This window comes from Trichosurus vulpecula, chromosome 9 (genome assembly GCF_011100635.1).
Source record: "Trichosurus vulpecula isolate mTriVul1 chromosome 9, mTriVul1.pri, whole genome shotgun sequence".
Taxonomy (NCBI): Eukaryota; Metazoa; Chordata; class Mammalia; order Diprotodontia; family Phalangeridae; genus Trichosurus; species Trichosurus vulpecula.
Genome location: NC_050581.1, coordinates 79343771 through 79364067, shown reverse-complemented (window position 1 = coordinate 79364067; position 20297 = coordinate 79343771). Strand labels below are relative to the sequence as shown.

Sequence of the window (20297 nt, the reverse complement as noted above, 5' to 3'; positions counted from 1 at the left end):
TTACATTGTTGTGGTCACTGTGCATGTTGCTATATTAGCTATTCTTTCTTCATTCTTCATCATTTGAAATAAATATTCCTGTGCTTCCCTGAATTCTTCAGTTTAGTCATCTTTTATAAAAGCGCAGTAGTATTCCATTACACTCATATTATAATTTGTTCATCCATTTCCCAGTTGTTGGGCACATTCCCCCTCCTCCCAGCTTTCTGTTATTACAAATAATAATGCAGCTATGAGTATATTTGGGCATATGGGCCTTTTCTTGATGTCATTAACTGGCTTGAATTGTAATTCTAATGGTGGGATTTCTGAGTCAAAGTGTTTGAATAATTTAGCATTTTTTGTTGCATAATTCCAAATTGTTTTCCAGAACATTTGGACCAAATCACAGTTTTACCAGCAGTGAATAAGCATGTCTGTCTTCCCACAGCCCCTCCAACATTGAATTTTCCTATATTTTCTAATTTGAAGTGTGTGAAATGGTACTTCTGAGTTGCTTTAATTTGCATTTCTCTGATTAGTGATTTTGAACAAATTTTCAGATGCTTGTTGATAGTTTTTATTCTTTTGAAAACAGTTTCTTCATATTCTTTGAGTACTTGTCTTTTGAGAATATTTCATAATCTTTGAAATGCGCATCAAATTCTTATAAATTTTGGTTGTCAAACTTTTATTTGAGATATTTAATACAAATTTTACCCTAATCCATTTATTTTCTTCTAGATACATGTTTTTTGTTTAAAGGATTTTTAATTTCCTAGAATCTAAATATGGTTTTGTATTTGATAATTCTATTTCAAATTGTATTTAAATTCTATTTAAAAATTGTTTTCTTCTGGGTGGGGCGGAGCCTAGATGGCAGCTAGAAAGCAGGGACTACCCTAAAGCTCTCCCCCAGGACCCTCTAAACACCTATAAAAAAAGGCTCTGAACAAATTCTAGAACTGTAGAACCCATGAAATAGCAGAGGGAAGCAGGACTCCAGCCCAGGACAGCCTGGATGGTTCCTGGGTAAGGTCTATCACACGGAGCTGGGAGCTGAGCAGAGAAGAGCCCAGCGTGGGCCACGCCTGGACCAACCAGACCTGGGAGCCGGGTGGAACAGGCCATAGTGCCCTGAATCAGTGAGCTGTGGCAGTTACCAGACTTCTCAACCCACAAACACCAAAGATGACAGAGAAGGTTAGTGGGAAAAGCTGTGGGGACAGAGTGAAAGGAGTTTGCGGTTCGGCCACCACCCCCGGGGGTGGTGGAGGTGGTGCAGCTCTGAGGCTGCTTCCAGAGCTGCAGCTGCAGTTGCTTCCTGCCCCAGGCCCACCTGGTGGGAGGAATTAAGTGGCGGATCAGAGCAGGAGTGCAGAGCCTGCTTGGATCAGAGTCAGGGACCGGGTTGGGGGCTCTTGGGGGAGGATGAGCACTGGTGTGGCAGAGCTTGCTGTGTAAAAATAGCTCTGAAAACAGTAGCACAGCCCCTCAAGCTTGGGACAAAGTACTCTATACTCTACAAGCAGTCATACCCTGATGAAAAACTCAAGGATCAAGTAATTGGTTGGGAACATGGCCAGGCAGCGAAAATGGACTCAGATTCAGACTCAGACTTTGGAATCTTCCTTTGGTGACAAAGAAGACCAAAACATACAGCCAGAAGAAGTCAACAAAGTCAAAAGCCTACATCAAAAGCCTCCAAGAAAAATATGAATTGGTCTCAGGTCATGGAAGAGTTCAAAAAGGATTTGGAAAAGCAAGTTAGAGAAGTAGAGGAAAAATTGGGAAGAGAAATGAGAGTGATGCAAGAAAACCATGAAAAACAAGTCAATGACTTGCTAAAGGAGAACCTAGAAAATACAAAAGAAAATAACACCTTAAAAAATAGAGCAACTCAAATGGCAAAAAAGCTCCAAAAAGCCAATGAGGAGAAGAATGTCTTGAAAGGCAGAATTAGCCAAATGGAAGAGGAGGTCCAAAAGACCACTGAAGAAAATACTACCTTAAAAAATTAGATTGGAGCAAGTGGAAGCTAGTGACTTTCGGAGAAATCAAGATATTATAAAACAAAACCAAAGGAATGAAAAAGTGGAAGACAATGTGAAATATTTCATTGCAAAAACCACTGACCTGGAAAAGAGATCCAGGAGAGGTCATTTAAAAATTATTGGAAACCTGAAAGCCATGATCAAAAAAAGAGCCTAGACATCATCTTTCAAGAAATTAAAAAGGAGAACTGCCCTGGTACGCTAGAGCCAGAGGGTAAAATAGAATTGAAAGAATCCACAGATTGCCTCCTCAAAAAGATACCAAAAAGAAAACTCCTAAAAAAATTGTTGCCAAATTCCAGAGCTCCCAGATCAAGGAGAAAATACTGCAAGCTGCCAGAAAGAAACAATTTGAGTATTGTGGAAACATAATCAGGATAACACAAGATCTAGCAGCTTCTACATTAAGGGATCAAAGGGCTTGGAATATGATATTCTGGAGGTTAATGGAGCTAGGATTAAAACCAAGAATCACCTACCCAGCAAAGCTGAGTATCATGCTCCAAGGCAAAATATGGATTTTCAATAAAACAGAGGACTTTCAAGGTTTATCAGTGAAAAGACCAGAGCTAAATAGAAAATTTGACTTTCAAACACAAGAATCAAGAAAGAGAAATCACAAGGGACTTACTAAAGTTGAACTGTTTTGTTTACATTCCTACATGGAAAGATGATGTGTATAAGGGAATATACATACATACATACATACATACATATATATATATGTGTGTGTGTGTGTGTGTGTGTATACATACATACATATATATATATATATATATATGTATATATGTATATATGGACAGAGGGCACAGGGTGAGTTGAATATGAAGGGATGATATCCAAAAAAAAAAATCAAATTAAGGGATGAGAGAGGAATATATTAAGAGAGGGAAAAAGGGAGAGATAGAATGGGGTAAATTATCTCGCATAAAAGTGGCAAAAAAAAGGCAGTTGTGTAGGAAGGGAAGAGGGTGCAGGTGAGGGGGAATGAGTGAATCTTGCTCTCATCAGATTCAACTTGAGGAGGGAATAACATACACCCTCAATTGGGTATCTTACCCCACAGGAAAGAAGGAGGAAGGAGATTAAAAAGGGGGACAATAGAAGAGAGGGCAGATGGGAGAGGAGGTAATCAAAAGCAAACACTTTTGAAAAAGGACAGGGTCGAGGGAGAAAATTGAATAAAGAGGGATAGGATAGGAAGGAACAAAATATAGTTAGTCTTTCACAACATGAGTATTGTGGAAGGGTTTTGCATGATGATACACATGTGGCCTCTGTTGAATTGCTTGCCTTCTTAGGGAAGGTGGGTGGGGAGGGAAGAGGGGAGAGAATTTGGAACTCAAAGTTCTAAAAGCAGATGTTCAAAAAAAAGTTGTTTTTTTCATGCAACTAGGAAATAAGATATACAGGCAATGGGGCATAGAAATCTATCTTGCCCTACAAGAAAGTAAGGGAAAAGGGGATGGGGAAGGGAAAGCTGACTGGGGAATGGGGCAATCAGAATATATACCATCTTGGAGTGGGGGGAGGGTAGAAATGTGGAGAAAATTTGTAATTCAAACTCTTATGAAAATCAATGCTGAAAACTAAAAATATTAAATAAATAAATGATAATTTAAAAAATTGTTTTCTTCATGTTCATTCTGTCCACTTCTTCAAAGAACTGATCTGCATCTGTTCAAATCCTACCTTGGAATACTCCCTGTACTAGTCATGCCTGTGTAGAACAATTAATATATCCCTTACAGCAACTCCATTTTATCCCTTAGAATCAACTTATGAGTTCTTCCAACTTACAACATCCTAACAATTATATACCTTCTCTTCTCACCTCTTCTTTTTCCCTCCATGAACCTTTTCTGTTTAGGGTATCAACATAACATGATATCCTCTACCTGAGATAAACTTGGCCCATGATAGCACTTATCCAACCCCAGATGATTCCCTTCTCTCCACCTATTCCAATATTGTGATAAGTACTAATTATGGGGCTCTAGAGCATTTTGCAAAGAAAAGATATTAGTACTTTATGTGAATAGCTTATTAGAAATGTATTACCAAAAAGGGGGAGCTAGGAAACATTATAAGCATTCTTTATGAAGAAGTAGTGACTGAAACACATATGGACATAGCACAGTTCCTTTAAGCGATGGTAAGTACCATGTGATTTTTTCTCAGATTAGCTCCTTGAAATCAAACCTATAGGTTGGTTGTTGTCCTTCATTATTGAAGAGAACCAAAATGACATCACTAGGTTGGGTTAAGGTACAGTGTGTCCCACTGGCTAATCAGACCAATAAGAACTCAAAAAGCTCTACCAAAGTCAGGCACAAATATTCTATATGAACGTTTGGAGTGGAGATGGCTTGATATTTGCACATCTGACATTTCTTTTGAGCAATTCTGCTTTACTCATAGAGTATATCACCTTCTTTGATGCAGGCATGCTTTGTTAGGTGGTCCTGTGCCAGTGTCTCCCATGTTTCACAATTAATTTCAAAGTTATTTTTTTCCAATTTTTTAACATTTTTGTTTAAGATTTTTAATTCCAAGTTCCATCCCTTCCTTCTTCTCCCCACCCTTAGATGGTAAGCAATCAGATACAGGTTATACCTATGGAATTATGTAAAACATTTCCATATTAGTCATTCCAGAGTTCTTCAGAGAGACCTTGATAGTGTCCTTGTATCACATCTTCTCACCTCCATGTGAGTGCTTACATTGTATGAGTTCTCTGTAAAATAGTCTTTTAGGCAAATGTACTTTTGACATTTGAACAATATGGCTAGCCCATCAAGAGTTGTGCTCCCTGCAGCAGAGTCTGTATACTCGGCACTTCAGCTTAAGAAAGTCCCTTAGTGTCCGGTGCCTTATCTTGCCAGGTGATCTTCAGAATCTTCCTAAGATAATTCAAATGGAATCGATTCAGTTTTCTGCATGTATTTCTGCATGGCGCTGGTATACTGGCCAGATTTTATAGACATACAACAATGAGGTCAGCACAGTGGCTCTGTAGACCTTCACTTTGGTAGGCAGCCTAATACCTCTTCTCTCCCACACTTTCCTTCCAAACACTGAGTTAGCTCTGGCAATGCTTGCCATTTTATACTTATGTACGTGTAGGTACTTAAGATATCAAACTATGCAAAGTAGTAAATAAGATATAGAAATTTCAGGAAAATAGCACCTTACATTTTCAGTAAACCACCAACAATAAAATACTTTGTCTAGCACTTGATACTCCTCTTATGTGCCCAGCATATTCTAATTTGTACATTTTCCTATGTTCATATCTTATTTCCCCTAGTAGACTAAGCTCGTTGAAGACAGAAGCCATGCCTTATTTATTGTTATATGTCCCCCAACTACTAGCATATTACATTGTATATAGGAGATGTTTTACAAATATTTGTTAAATGAATGAATATAACACATTAGTAATCTAGATTTTTTTAAAAATGTTATTATTTCTAGGTGGTCACATTAATGACCTGCACTACTTCTGAAAAAAATTTTTTAAAAATTCTACTCTTTAGAAATTTTGCATGAAGTCAAGAGGTTTCTTTGAGGAGCCAGGATTTTTAATTCAAGGTCCATAGGTACTTGATTCTCCTTCCTTGAGCACATGAGCGACAAACTTAGTAGTAATAAGTAGATTGTGATTAAACAGTGACATTTCATGCCTTTTAGTTCCTGACTGTTTTAAAAGGCTAATAAATGTATGTTTCATTATTAAATGAATAAAGGATCCTTACACTAAGCAGCAGTCATTCAAACCTTCTTTAATGATCCAGAACAAAAGCAATGGATTTGAATCCATTTAAAGTATACAGTAAAGGAAAGACCAATACAGTATAAAACTAACAGGTTTTAGAATGCTTATAACTTTACTGTAGACATAATATGCAGTTTCCCAACACAGACATCAGGGTTTTCCCAGAGTGTAGTCTCTTGATGGTATAATGATAATAATAATAATAATTACCACAGTACGTGTGGCAATTGATTGGAGAATGGCTAAATGAATTGTACATGAATGTAATGAAATATTCCTGTGCCACTAAGAAATGATGACTGTGAAGAATACAGAGAAACATGGGAAGAATTATGTGAATTGATGCAAGGCAAAGTAAGCAGAACCAAGGAAGTAATCTACATAATTACTACAGCAATGTCAATGGAAAAAGTTGAGTAGACTCTGCGCCTTCCATCCCTCCCCGCCCAAAGTAATAGAAATTTTGGTTATTGGTGAAAAGAACATTGAATTCTGAATCAGATTAATTCAGTTCAAATCTCAGCTCTGCTAATTACCCATCATATTTTCTTGAACAAGTTACTTCCATTCCTTGGACCTCTGTTTCCTCATCTTTAAAATTATGACATTGGACTAGCTCTGATATGCTAGGATCCTCATGCACATTATATAAGAAGTTTTTGCATCTAATAATAACACTTTAATGGTTTCTTCCTTTTACTTGACTTAGAGTTTTTTTTTTCCTTATAACTAGCATCCCTCCCCCAGAATCTACTGACATTTGTGAATTACTGTTAATAATCATTTCTGCCACCATTACAGCAATTTCAGACACCATACTGCAGTGTTTCTGTGTGATCTTACTGGTAAACTATTGTGCTCCTAAAGATCAGAGAAATGCAATTAAATAGAAAACAATAGAATTAAGATCGTGAGGAACACATCTGTAGTTTGGATGATGAATTATTTTTTTAAAAAGACTAAGAAAATAGGGTAAAGGAAGGAGCATTGTATTTGGAGTCAAATGACCTAGGTTTGTATCCCATCTCTGCCACCGACCAGCTTTGTGACTTTGAGAAAGTCATTTCTCCTCTCTGGATCTTCCTCTCCTCTTCTGTAAAATTAGTTGATTGGATTAAATGATATTTCTGGTCCTTTCTGTCCCTAAGTCCTATGATCCCAATCATGTGATTGGAATTATCTTTTGATAATTCATTCAAAAAGGTTGACAGTGATAGAGTATAAGCCCCTTGAGGCTAGAGACTGATTTTTTTTTGTCTTTGTATCCAGTGCCTACCAACAATGAATGGCACAAAATAAACACATAATAAATGCTCATTGAATAGAATTGCATTAAATTTCACCCATCGATCAAAAGAAGTAGAAAATTTGTACATTGTGTAAGTATTTTATTGATCTGATGTACATCTGAAATATTTCTTATTCTCATTTCCTGCTGAAAATTAAATTTATTATTTTTCATCTATATGCCTTTAAGAGCAGTCACTGATGTTTCTGAAATTTCGATTCTGTACTCTGTTAATGAACTTCTCCAATCTTAGGTGCCTCCTCCTGACCTTTCCATAGCCAATGTTGTATCTGAACCACCTGAAACTGCAGGGAGTACAAATGCAGTCACGGAAGCAATAGAAAGAATTGGTCTTCTGGGAAGCAGGTACTTATTAAGGCTGATTTTTTTTTTCAACTTAGCGACGTAATCATCAAATTACCTTGCTATAACATTTTTGTTTTCATTTCTGGTGTATCCCAGAGTCATTTTAACTTCTACAATCTCCTTTTCCTTGGGTAAACAAAACTAACAATTCCTTTTAGGAAAATACCTTGTTCTTATCTGCTCATGCCTAACATGGACAGAAATGCAGAACTCTGCATACCTTTGCAGCCACAAAAGAAGCAGTTACTCATCTGATGAATATAAATAGACTGGACATTTGGGATAATTGCTACTTGGAATGTTTCATCAATAGTAAACTTAAATAAACCCAAATGTGCCTCTTTCTATCCTTATACATGCACAACAATTTTTACTGTTCCAGAGAGAGGGAATGTAGTATTCTGGATCTGGAGTAGGTGGGGTCTTCACCTTTGTTTGTATCACTAACACTTTCAGCGTACTGGTGAAACCCATGGACCCTTTTTCAGAGTAGTGTTTTTAAATGCATAAATTAAAGTACATAAAGATTCCTAAGGAAATCAATTTTGTTAAAATACACTTATCAAAATATTTTTTTTAAAAAAACAAGGTCACAGACCTCAGGTTAATTATCTCCAGGCTAGGGTCAGAAAGTTGTTGTTCAGTCATTTCAGTCATGTCCAACTCTTCATGACCTTATTTGGGGTTTTCCTGACAAAGATATTGAAGTAGTTTTCCAGTTCATTTTACAGATGGGGAAACTGAGGGGAAAAAGGGCTAAAGTGACTTGCCCAGGGTCACACAGCTAATAAAGCATCTGAGGCTGGATTTGAACTCAGGAAGATGAGTCTTCTAGACTCCAGGCCTAGCACTCTATCCTAGCTGCCCCAGGGTGAGAAAAACCTGGTTTTAACTCTTTCCTCAGATACTTCCTAGCTATGGTTTTCATGGGAAGTCATTTAACTTTTCCCTATCATTGTTCCCTCTCCTGTAGAATGGGGAAAATAGTGCCTGTTAGACTGATGTGGGGTTTTGTGATATTCTGTGGAAAGCACTTCGAGTACCTTAAAGTACTATAGAATCAGTATCATTCTTGAAAGCAGAAAATGTTGGGGTTCACTTTCCAGTGATTAAACTAGAAGTTAGTGTGTAGAGCGAATGACCCTACAGAGATAAGAGCTTGAAAACGTGACTCTTGTTATAGCCAGTATAGTTGTTTGTCATCTGATAGATCAGGAGTTAGCCTGGCAGGTCTGAGTTCTCATCAAAGGAATTCATACATCGGGGTGGACAGTGTGGCCCCCAGGGTCTGAGAATTCTGGAGATTACCTTCTAGCTCTGAGATTCTGTGATTCTAATTTCATCACAACCGATATTTCTTACTTAATGGACTCATCAGTATACTACCTGGGTCTTCCTCATGTGACATCCATGTGGTTGCTCAAAAACTTGTTATACAAGATGGTATTTCAGGGGCAGTCTGTTCCGGAACAAGCCTAAACCAGAGAGATCAATGCTCTTGAAACCAAAGGACCTGTTTTCAAATCCCTGCTCTGGCATGTAATTACTGTGTGTAATAGCAGGGCAAATTACCTCATCTCCCTGAGCTTCAGTTTTCTCATTTTGAAAGTAGGAATAATAATATAATGATAATGATACTTATAACGTAGGAGTGAAAAGAGTTCTGAATTTGGAGGCAGTAGATTTGGGTTCAGATTTAACCATTACCACATCTTACCTGTGCGACTCTGGTCAAGGAAAGGCCACAATCTCCTCCCCTATGAAATGAAGAGGGACTGAATGAACTCTGAGGTCCCTTGTAGCTCTAAATCTATAATGCTGTAGTCTACCTCATAAGGCTGTCTTGAGGAATACACGACTTAGTAAACCTCAAAGTGCCCTTATCATTCGTATGTTGGTGTTTCCCAACTTCCCGGTGGGTCACAGTTATAATGTATCATCAATGTTGTCCCAAAATGGGAGCAGCTAGGTAACACAGTGGATGGAGCATTGGGCCTGGGGTCAAGAAGGTAAGTTCAAATGTGGCCTCAGACTTAGCTGTGTTATCCTGGGCAAGTGTAATGTGAATGGGATATGAAGATCTTCCCCAATCATTAATAGACCTCACGTGGAGCCCATTAAGGGAAGCTTGCTTAGGAGAGGCTTACTTGTGGGAAGGCTTTTATACCTTTTGGTACTAAGTTGATTAGGCACTGAGTCATGAGGGTTGTGATGCCTTCTGGCTCTGAGAAGTATATATATTCTCTGAATTGGCATTTTGCTTTGGGGATTTGCTTATGAGAAGGACCTTGTGATTCCCTGGCTGAGACTGAGTAGCCATATGTTCAGACCCCCCCCCCACAAACTGCTCAGATGTAAAGGCTCTCTCAATCCAGTGGTGTATGCAAAGTGTATAGCAATATTGCTTTGGTTCAGGCAGTTAAGAGCCCTGTCTGTTGGTCTTTATGCTAATTTCTGTGCTTGTATTTTCTCTATTTGTATTTTCTCTGCTTGTGTTTTCTATAATGTTCAAGGGGCTGACTTTTCCCCTGAACTAGTGGATGAAATTAAATAAGATTGTTGACCCCTTTAAAGTTGCTTTCCATTAAAAGCAGATTAAAGAACCTGTGCTAGTAGGCCATCCTGGGTATGCTAGGGTGCTTGCTGTTATAGCAAGTCACTTAAACCAGTTTGCCTCAGTTTCCTTATCTGTAAAATGAGCTGAAGAAGGAAATGGTGAACCATTCCAGTATTTTTGCCAAGAAAACCTCAAATGAGGTCACAAAGAGTCAGACACAAATGAACAACAATCCCAAAATAATATTAGTTAAGATGGCATTATGTGGGGTGTGCCTACACAGATTATCTGAATGCCCCCTCAGCCTCTGAGCAGCAATTCTATGTCAACCAAAATTTTCTTCTTTAACAGTCATTGGCTCCAGAGCCAGCATCTGAGGGGTATTTTAGAGTGAGGTGCATGGTTTCTTGGGTTGGCTTGATCAGTGCACATTGCATGCAGCAATTATCCATGTATATTTTCTTCAGATCGCCTTACGAAAAAAAAAAAAAACCAAGATTCTACTCTAGTTTCTTATTGGTTATATTTCTTTCCCACCAATCCCCTTTCTTTGGGACACAAGATAAAGGCATTACTGGTAGTCATGTTCCCTTTGTATATCAGTTGCTGCTACATGTTTCCTGAAAATACAATCATATTTTAGGCAACAGAAGAAGCTTCTGAAAGTCCTTCAGGCAATTGAAAATGACTCTGCCCACCTCAGCCATGTAGGACCTGAGGAACCTGCATTGGATCTTGAGGTGAGAAAACATGCCCTATTTAACCTTTGACAGATGTTCAGTAAGAATCTTCTCTGAAACTCCAGTTTGTAAGGAGGCAGTGTGTGGTAAGTGTAGTGGTAAGAGCACCAGATCTGGAGTCAGGTCATTTATCATATCATAGGATTTAGGAATAGAAGACTCCTTAGCAGTCATCTAGCTCAAAACCCCAATTTTATAGCTAAAAAAACCAATCTCTCTGAGCTCAGCTTTGCTTTCTGTAAAATGGGGATAATAATACTTTCACTGTCCACCTCAGATATTAAAGGAGATAACAAGTGAAGTAATGTATATAAAACACTTGCAGCTATATAAATGTCCTTTCTAAGTGATAACTCTCATACAATAATAGTAGCAGCAAGTATTTTTCCGGCATGTAGGTTAAGAAGCAAAGGCATTCAGAGTTAGGAAGGAGAGTCTGTCTAATGCCATCCCTTACAATTCCTTACTTTGAATGAGTCTGCCCTGACCCTGTTTTGTGCCAATGATCACTTGTCATGAACTGCTGCTAGATTATACAATATTCAGTTATGCCCTGAAAGTTAAATAGGAAGACACTTATTTTTAAAATCTCAGGCAAGACTTTTTTTTAATGGCATAACTGTGACTATTCCAAGGGGCACCATTTTTGCCATGAACCCAGAGATCGCTTTTTACCTGGTGTATACACTGGTAAAGGAACATAGATGGCAGAAACAATAGCTGAGTTGCCATGTTGACAGTGATGTTTTCCTAGCTAATAGGCCTTTCAGCTTCTATATTTAGAAACTAAATGGAAAGACTTTACCAATTGTATATTATATTGGGTGTGATCCAGAATAGCCAGTCTGCAAGGGATTCTGCCTCCATCTGGCATCTTTCAAACTGCCAACTCACAACCCTGCTTTTTAGCACCTCTTCAGTTGGTCATCTGGTCCTCATAAAGCAGGGCATGAGCAGATCTTGTTCCCCTTAGGACCCTCTCATGAGGTAGGCCCGTGTTGCTTGCTTCATCTTGCAACCAGAGAAACCCTGGCAAAGAGAGAAAGAGTGGTCTGGCCAGGGCCATGTAAGTCACTCATTAGGGGAAAAAAGTCTATGTTTTGCCTGGTGACTAAATAAAAAGTCCTAAATTGCCAACATTATGGAAAAGCTGACCTCACACCCTTCATCGGTGTAGAATGGAAACAGTAGCTGCCCCAAACAATGGGCAGCATAATAGAGTAGAATTATCACTTGGAGAACTGGTTCTAGTCCCAACTTGAGCCCTGATTAACTGTGTGACCTTGGGTAAATCACATTTCCTCTGCAGGCCTCAGTTTCTTCACCTATATAGTCAGTTCACACTAGGGTTTTATAGATCCACACTAATAGGGTTATTAACTAAAAAAAACCTAATGAACAGTTGTTGTTCATTTCCTCAGCTCCCTGTTCACAGAACCATTACAGATTGCCAGATCTCATTTATAGAGGGCACATGGGAAATTCTCTACTTTATGAATGATTGATCTATGGAGACAGGTGCCATATTCCAGGCCACAAAAGGGGTATTTGAAGGCCATCCTGTGATTTTACTGTATGTTTACAACATTCATGGCGATTTGCAAACAGCTATAGGTGTAACCTGTGGTCTTTTTTCCCAATAAGGTCATTAATACTTTATAACCATATTTTTACATAACAAAAACTTGCTTTCTAGAATCTTGCTCTAATATTATCTGGTCCATCACCTAAAACAAAATCAATCAGTTAATTAGCACATATTGCATTGAGGCAGCTAGATAGTGCACTGGATAGAGTACTAGCCCTGGAGTTAGGAAGACCTGAATTCAAAATCTGGCATCAGACCCTCTAGCTGTGTGACCCTAGGCAAGTCACTTAACTTCTGTTTTTCTCAGTTTCCTCATCTGTAAAATGAGGATAATAATAGCACCTATGTCCCAAGGGTTGTGATGAGGATCAAATGGGAAAATAATTGTTCAATGCTTACCACAGCACCTGGTACTTAGAAAGCACTAGGTAAATCTTAGCTATTACTATTTATTAAGCACTTACCAAATACCAGACACTGTGTTAAGTACTAAGCATATGAATATAAAAGTGAAAATCCCCACCCTCAAAGAGCTACATTCTAAATGATTCAGATGGGTAAAAGAAAACGCTTTGTCATTTGTGTTTGTCCTTCGTTTTTGAAGAGGACCGTGGCTTCGGGGAAATGATGACATGACTTGAGCTGACTTTGATTTGAGTGAGGGAGGGCTGTGCAAGGTCACCAGCCTCACTTTCCCCTCCCGTGCCACCTGGGTCCAGTGCCTGATATTCACCAGGACGACTGGAGATGGCCCAGGGTGCATTGGGAGACCCTGGCCCTTTCAGGCTAAAGTGTTTTCAGGTTCTCATTTTGAATGAAGTAACGCCCATTCAGCGAATAGGCCTTAAGAAATTAATCGAGGGATGGCCCCTTTAATCAAAATTCAGAAAAAAAATCAAACTGGGCAGGGGGGAAGACCCTCAGAGTTCTAGGCCAAAAGAGAATACAGTTACTATTTAGTATTTACGTTCACTCTGTGCTGGAAGGACAGGGACCTGTTATCCAATCTATGAGCTCCAGAGTATATTTGATTTCAAGATACATGGAAGGTGGACAAAAGGTTGCCTTGGAAGGGAGGTCACAAGCAGCTGGTGCAATCAGGAAAAGCCCTCCTCCAAAAGGAAGACTGGGCCAGGCACTAAATTCATTGAAAAAGAGGGAGTATATCCTAGGGGTCAGTGGTGAATTTTGGTAGAGTGAACCTTAAAAGACGAGAGGCTGCTGAGTGAGAAGGACTTAAGGAGGGTCTGGAAGTGGCTGTGCGGTATGGGGAGCTCTATTTCCACTCTGGGACCAGTGGGGTTGAGAAAAGATGCAAACAGTATCATCCAGAGCAAACCAGATCTCAGTGAGAGCTAGAAGATGGAAGCAGTGTGAGAGGAAGAGGTCTAAAATGAAGGAGTAAAGTTTATTAATTGTAGTATGTAGTCAAGAGGGCATAACTGAAGAGGCAACAGATCTGGACTGGGACTTGGGTGGGTATGGTTGAGGTAGATGAAGATGAGAGAGTGAGTCACCAGGGTTGGGGAGGGGAGTGCTCTTCAGCAGACAGAGATTCATTGTCATCCCCCACTGGAAAAATATATGGATATTAAAGCAAAGCATATTCTTACATTGGCCATATCCACAAATGTATGTCTGATTCTGCATCTTAAGCCCACCACCTCTCTGTAGTGAATAGCATGTTTCAATTGATAAGGGGTTTGGGAAAGTAAGAGGGTTTGGAAGTTGGGGGATGAATCTAGGTAGACTATTGTTCAGTTGTTTTAGTTGTATCTGACCCTTTGTGACCTCATTTGGGGTTTTCTTCTCGAAGATACAGGAGAGGTTTGCCATGTTCACCAGCTCAGGTTTGCCATGTTCACCAGCTCATTTCACAGATGAGGAAATTAAGGCAAATAGGGTTAAGTGATTTGCCTAGTGTCACAGAGCTAGTACATGTCTGAGGCCAGATTTGAACTCAGGAAGATGGGTCTTCCCACCTTCAAGCTCAGCATTCTATCCACTGAGACACAGACTATCAGTAGATAATAGGAGCTTTGCTGAAAAATGAGGGTGAGTAGAATGTTTAAGGTTTTGGTGTGACCACATGGTCTCAGTGAGGCCTAACATTAATCATCATAGAATTTAGGACTAGAAGGGTCACTGGAGATAATTTAGTCCAATTTCACTTGACAAATGAGGGAATGGAGACCCATAGAAATTAAATGACCTGTTCGTGATCACTTGACTAGTTATTCACAGCACTGAGACTAAACCCCAGGTAATCTGACTCTATATCCAGTGGGGATTTTTTCCCATTATACAACTTCACAGAATCATTAGAACCTGAACCCCAGTAGCAGCATTAATTTCCTCAAGCTTTGGGTGGCTTTTCATTGTCACTAAGAATATTAACTATTGTCAAACTAACCAACTCTATAATGCTGTTTTACCTCCTGTTATGTTTTTATAGAAGTAGTTAATGATATTAAGCAGGTTATTCCTATGTCAAAGAAGAGAGAAAAAGACAGAGAGTGTATAAGAGAGATGGAGAGAGAGAGAGGAGAGCACTATTCCTGTCCCTCTGCCATGGAGATAGGAAGGTAGTAAAATGAATGGAGTAAATATTTTTTTGATATGTGATTGATGGAAATGGTAACAAATATATCCAGTGAAGAAGCAAAACACATGTCCCTGTAGACTCTAACATTCCTGCTGTATTTTTATTAGTTGTCTTTTTTTTTAAGGATGCATTGAGAACCAAAGTAGAAGAGATCAAAGATGCCATTTATGTGACCATGGAAATTCTGTCCAACTGGGGAAATGAGGTCTGTGTGGGTCTGACAGAAGTTGAATTCTTTGACCTCAACAATGAAAAGGTGTTTGTGTCACCTCATGATGTGGATATCCGAAATACTGACAAGCCTGGGGACCTGAGCTGCCTTGTCAATAGAAACCTGGCTGTAAGTTTGTGCTTATTTTTTTTCCTTTTATGCCCTTAATGTATTTGACACTTTTACTCAGAGGAGCTTAAAGTTAATTAGTCTTTAATTCTCCACAAAATTACTGTAGGAAAGGCAAGACATGACATCCAAACATACTCTCTCTCAAATGTCCCATTCTATAGATCCCTGATCCTTGTAATTATGGGTCATACTTATGGGCCCTTGACCTTTAGAGCTGTTGAGGATTTTTCATCTCTAAGAGTCAATGAAGCATAAGGACCTACTTAAAAATTTTTTAATGGAACTTTTTTTAATTAACAAGCATTAATTTTCTCCCTATCCCACTTCCCTCATTAAAAAAGGAAAAAAAAACCCACAAATATGGATATTAAAGCAAAACAATTTCTTGCATTGACCATGTCCAGAAATATATGTCTAATTTTGCATCTTGAGTCCATCACGTCTCTTTCAGGAATTGGATAGCATGCTTCATTCTTGGTACTCTGGAACCGCAGCTGACCATTATATTGATCAGAGTTCTTAGTCTTTCAAAATTGTTTGTTTTTACAGTGTTGGTGTTATTATATAAATTGTTTTCCTATGTTAATTCTACAAGTCTTCCCAGGTTTCTCCAAAACTGTTCTCTTGATTATTTGTTACAGTATAATAATATTTCATTACATTCATATGCTATATATTATTCAGCCATTCCTCAGTTGATGGCTTAGCTTTCAGTTCTTTGCCCAAAAGAGCTTCTACAAATTGTAAAAATGGGTCCTTTTCCTTTTTCATTGAGGATGGGGTTCAGGCCTAATAGTGATATTACTACGTAAAAGGTTTTAATAACTTTTAGGCATAGTACCAAATTGCTTTCTAAAATGGCTGGACCAATTCATAACTCCGTTGCTGGTACATTAATGTACCTGTTTTCCTGTAGCTCCTTCAGCATTTGTCAGTTTTTCTTTTATGTAGTATTTGCCAGTCTGATGAGGTTGCTTTCATTTGCATTCTTATCGTTATTAGTAATTTGGAGCATTTTTTCCATTATAGCTGTTGATGTCTTAGAGTTCTTTCTTTGAAAACTGTTCAAATCCTTTCACTATTATTAATTGGGAATGCCTCATAGTGTTATAAATTTAAATAATTTCTTGATATGTCTTGGAAATGAGACATGTATCAAAGAAACTTGCTGCAAAGATTTTTCCCCGAGGTAACTGTTTCCTTTCTAATTTTAGTTGCATTAATTTTCTTTGTGCAAAAACTTTTTAAATTTTATGTAATCCAAATTGTCCATATTACCTTCCATGAACCTCTCCATCCCTTATATGGTCATGAACACTTCCTCTATCCATAGCTCTAATAGGAAATTCCTTGCTCCTTCAATTTGTTCATGATATGACTTTTTATATCTAAGTCTTGTTTTCATATGGAGATGATCTTGGTATATGGTGTGAGGTGCCGGTTTCAATCTAATTTCTGCCAAACGGTTTTCCAATTTTCCAGTAGTTTTGTTGAATATTAAGTTCTTAACCAAGCAGTTGAGGTCTTTTGAGTTTATCTAACAGAAACCTGTTTTTTTCCTTGAGTTTTTGCCAAGTAGACATCAAAGCCTACCATTTTATGGGACACATCATAAATATTTTCTTTCTTTCTTTTCTTTTTCTTTTTTAAAGGATTTTTCATCACATATAGTTAAAGTTAGAATCACTGATTTATATCCCAAAATAAGAGGTTATCTCTCCATCTGTAGATTCTAACCATATGGAACATTCCAATTGGTTTCTCTGTTTTCTTCCTTGCTTCTGTGAAGTAGAGAGTACAGAAATTGCTTTACTCTTTTTACCCAACCAACCCTCAGAAGCTGACATTTAGTGTATCAGCTTAATTGAATTGCTCTTCTTTAAAGTTTCCTAAAATGGCTAAATCATGTAAGTAAAAGAGAAGTATTAGATGGAATCCAGCTGGAGTTCAGACATTTTTACCGACATATAAAATACATGGTGAAAATGTCACATGTGATTAAGAAAATATGTGTGTATATATATATATATATATATATATATATATATATATATATATATATATATATATAGGTATGTGTATATATATATAGGTATGTGTGTATATATATATATATGGGGCAGGGTCTAGAGTGTCTCTACTTTTTCCATCACCTGATTCTCTTCCATCCAAAGAAGCAAATAGTAGGTGCTTAATAAATGTTTTTGATTGATTAATTGATCTTGACTATGCTTCAGTAAACAGCTGTCAGTAAACAGCTGTCCAGAGCCTCACACTTTCAGTCTCCCACATAAGATCTTAAAGACTTAGAGGCTGTAGGGAGCACAAGGGGAAGAGCCAAGAGATGAGGAGCTTGCTGTTTGCCACTTTTTACCAGAATGTTGATTGGGGCTTCATTGCTACAGGGTCTGCAATTCACTGCTCACATCCCTGGGGAGACCGTGGGAATCCCAATTTGAGAATCAGTCAATCAGTATTTGTTAATCTACTGTAGACCCAATCTCATGTAAGGAGAAACAGAAGAAGAAGACATTTCTTCTACCTTCTAGAAGCTAAGAGTCTCCTTGTGGTATTGAGAATGACACATAAAATGCCAGTGGCTGATGCCTGATAGTTTATAAGCGCATTGTTCGGAATAGATGGATATTGTTGGGACCCAAAGGAGAGGGAGATCTTTGAGAGCTAGGATAATTAGCTAGGATGGATTTGAGCTGGACAGGATTTTGACAAGGAAAACAGACAAAAAGGCAGCATTCCAGGTGAAAAACATAGTGGGAGCAAAGGCACAGAATGACCGAATGTTAGTCAGGAACATCCCCAGGAGGAAACTGAGGCCCACCCAGAATAAAGAAGTGGCCTGCTCAGATTTGTACAGTGATGACAGTCACATTACTGTCACAAGCCAAGGTTTAAGATTCCTAGCCTAGAGAATATAGAATATTAGGACTAGAAATAGCCTGAGCACACAGAATCACCCTAGATTGTTAGAGCTGCAAAGCAATTTTAGAGACCACCTAGTTCAGCACATCCTTTTATAAAGCCAGAAACTGAGTCACAGCAAAGTTAATGACTCATCCAAGGTCACACAATTAGTTCGTGGCAGAGCTGTACTTAAACTCAGGAATCTCCTGATTCCTAGTCCTGTGTTCTTTCTGTAACACCATGCTGGTAGATACGTGTAGTGGAGGCAGGCCACAAGGGGCCTCAAAAGAGATAGGCAGGGGAGTGTAGGGTTATTGTAGCAGGAAATAAGAATTCCTTGAGGGTTTTGAAAGGGGTAAGTAATATAATAAAAGTAGTTCTTAGGGAAAATTGGCAGGAATTAGCGATTGACAGGGGAGAGAAACAGAGAGCCCAGCAAGGAGGAATTTGCAATAATCCAGGCATGGGGCATGATCACTTTGGGTGAATGTATTTCTTTGTTACAAGGAAGGGTTCATCTGCAAAGGTTTGGGGTTAAGAGACATGACTCTGCTGGTTTTCTTTAAGATTTTTTTTTAAACTTTTAAAAAACAATCTAGATTATGAGGTAAAGAGGGCCTTGACCAGAGTGATGGCAGTGGGCATAAAGAAGAAGTATGAGAAGCATTTCAGAAAAAAATAAAAGCCTTAGTGACTGGTTAGATGTGATAGATATAGAAGACTAAATCAAAGACGACTCTTTAAGTTTCAACCACTGCTCACTGGGAGAATGGTGGTGCTAATGATAGACAGGGAAGTCTGAAGGAGGCTGTCAGAAGTGGGGCAAAGAAGCAGAACCAAGAGAAGCAACAGAATGATGATAGGATCGTAGATTTAAAGTAGTAAGTGACCTCAAAGTTCATAGAGTCCAATCCCCTCATTATACAAATGAGGAAACTGAGGCTTGGAGGGGTTAAATGACTTACTCAGGGTCACATAGCTAGAGTGTTGGGGAAGGAGTGAAAGGAAGCATTGTAGAGGTGAGACTGACCAGAGGGTTGTGCCTAAGGAATTATCAATGGTTCAAGCTCAGCTGGAGAGGGGTACATATCCTCTCAAAGGTTAGTGCTACGCCTAGTATAATTTCCATGGTTAATGCCCTTTGATTTTATCATTAAACTGGAAACATGAACCAGATTTGCAAATTATGTCATATTGATTAGGGATGTCTAGCATTTCAGCTGAAATAGAATTTAAAATAGCCTCCAAAAAAATTAGAAAAATGCTGTTTATCCAAAGAACCAACAGCGCAGGTATAGAACATATAGGAAGAAGTGTATATACACTGACCTTCCAGCCATAGCTGATATATTTAGATGCATTGACAAAGGCATATTGGTGCTGTGGTTTGCTCATTCTGCTTGGCACTGGTCAGGATGGTTTTGGCCTCTTATCTTTTGAAACCTGGAAAGAATATAGAAAGGAACAATGAAACTGATTCAAAGAATGAAAAGGGATGGGGAATTCATAGAGTGGGGCAGTGGGTGGGGGGGAGACAAAACCTTTTTGGAAAGGAACTTAATAACAGTCTTTAAGTATATAAAGAAATGGTAAGAACACAAAAGCCACTTTTTCATCCAGTAGGCCAAAGGAAAAAAAATGGCAGCCAAAGCTTGTGGTTTAGCATAATCTCCAAAAGAGAGTCAACCTTAGTCTACTAATGAAGAATGTGGAAACATTATCCCTGAAGTAAGTGCACGTGTTAGTGCATTAGATTAGGAGTCAGGAAGAACACTTGCATTCTTGTCCTGACTGCCATTTTATTGCTCTGAGCCTCAGTTTCCTTTTCTGTTCAATAAGGGAATGAGATTGGAACATCCTTATGTTATTTTCCATTCTGTGATTCTAAGTCCTTGGAAAATAAGTCAGATAATTATCCACCTCAGATAGCTTAATTAAGTATCCATCTGCCTAGAAGATGTGACCTTTTAAGTTACTGTCTAGCACTAGGATTCTAATCTGTAAAGCTGTAACCTTTGCTTCTGAGACTTAGTTTGGCTCACTGTCTTCCACACCATTGGTTCTAATAGCTTCAACA

The 20297-nt window shown here is 38.5% G+C and overlaps 1 protein-coding gene across 1 annotated transcript in view; it reads left to right on the top strand.

The window, feature by feature from the left end:
* Positions 1 to 20297, top strand: part of LOC118831563 (katanin interacting protein) — a 221041-nt gene that overhangs the window by 130458 nt on the left and 70286 nt on the right. Inside the window, exons 11-13 of the mRNA XM_036738951.1 lie at positions 7353 to 7465; positions 10666 to 10762; positions 15080 to 15295. Coding sequence (XP_036594846.1) covers positions 7353 to 7465; positions 10666 to 10762; positions 15080 to 15295 — 426 coding nt within the window. The remainder of the gene's footprint in view (positions 1 to 7352; positions 7466 to 10665; positions 10763 to 15079; positions 15296 to 20297) is intronic.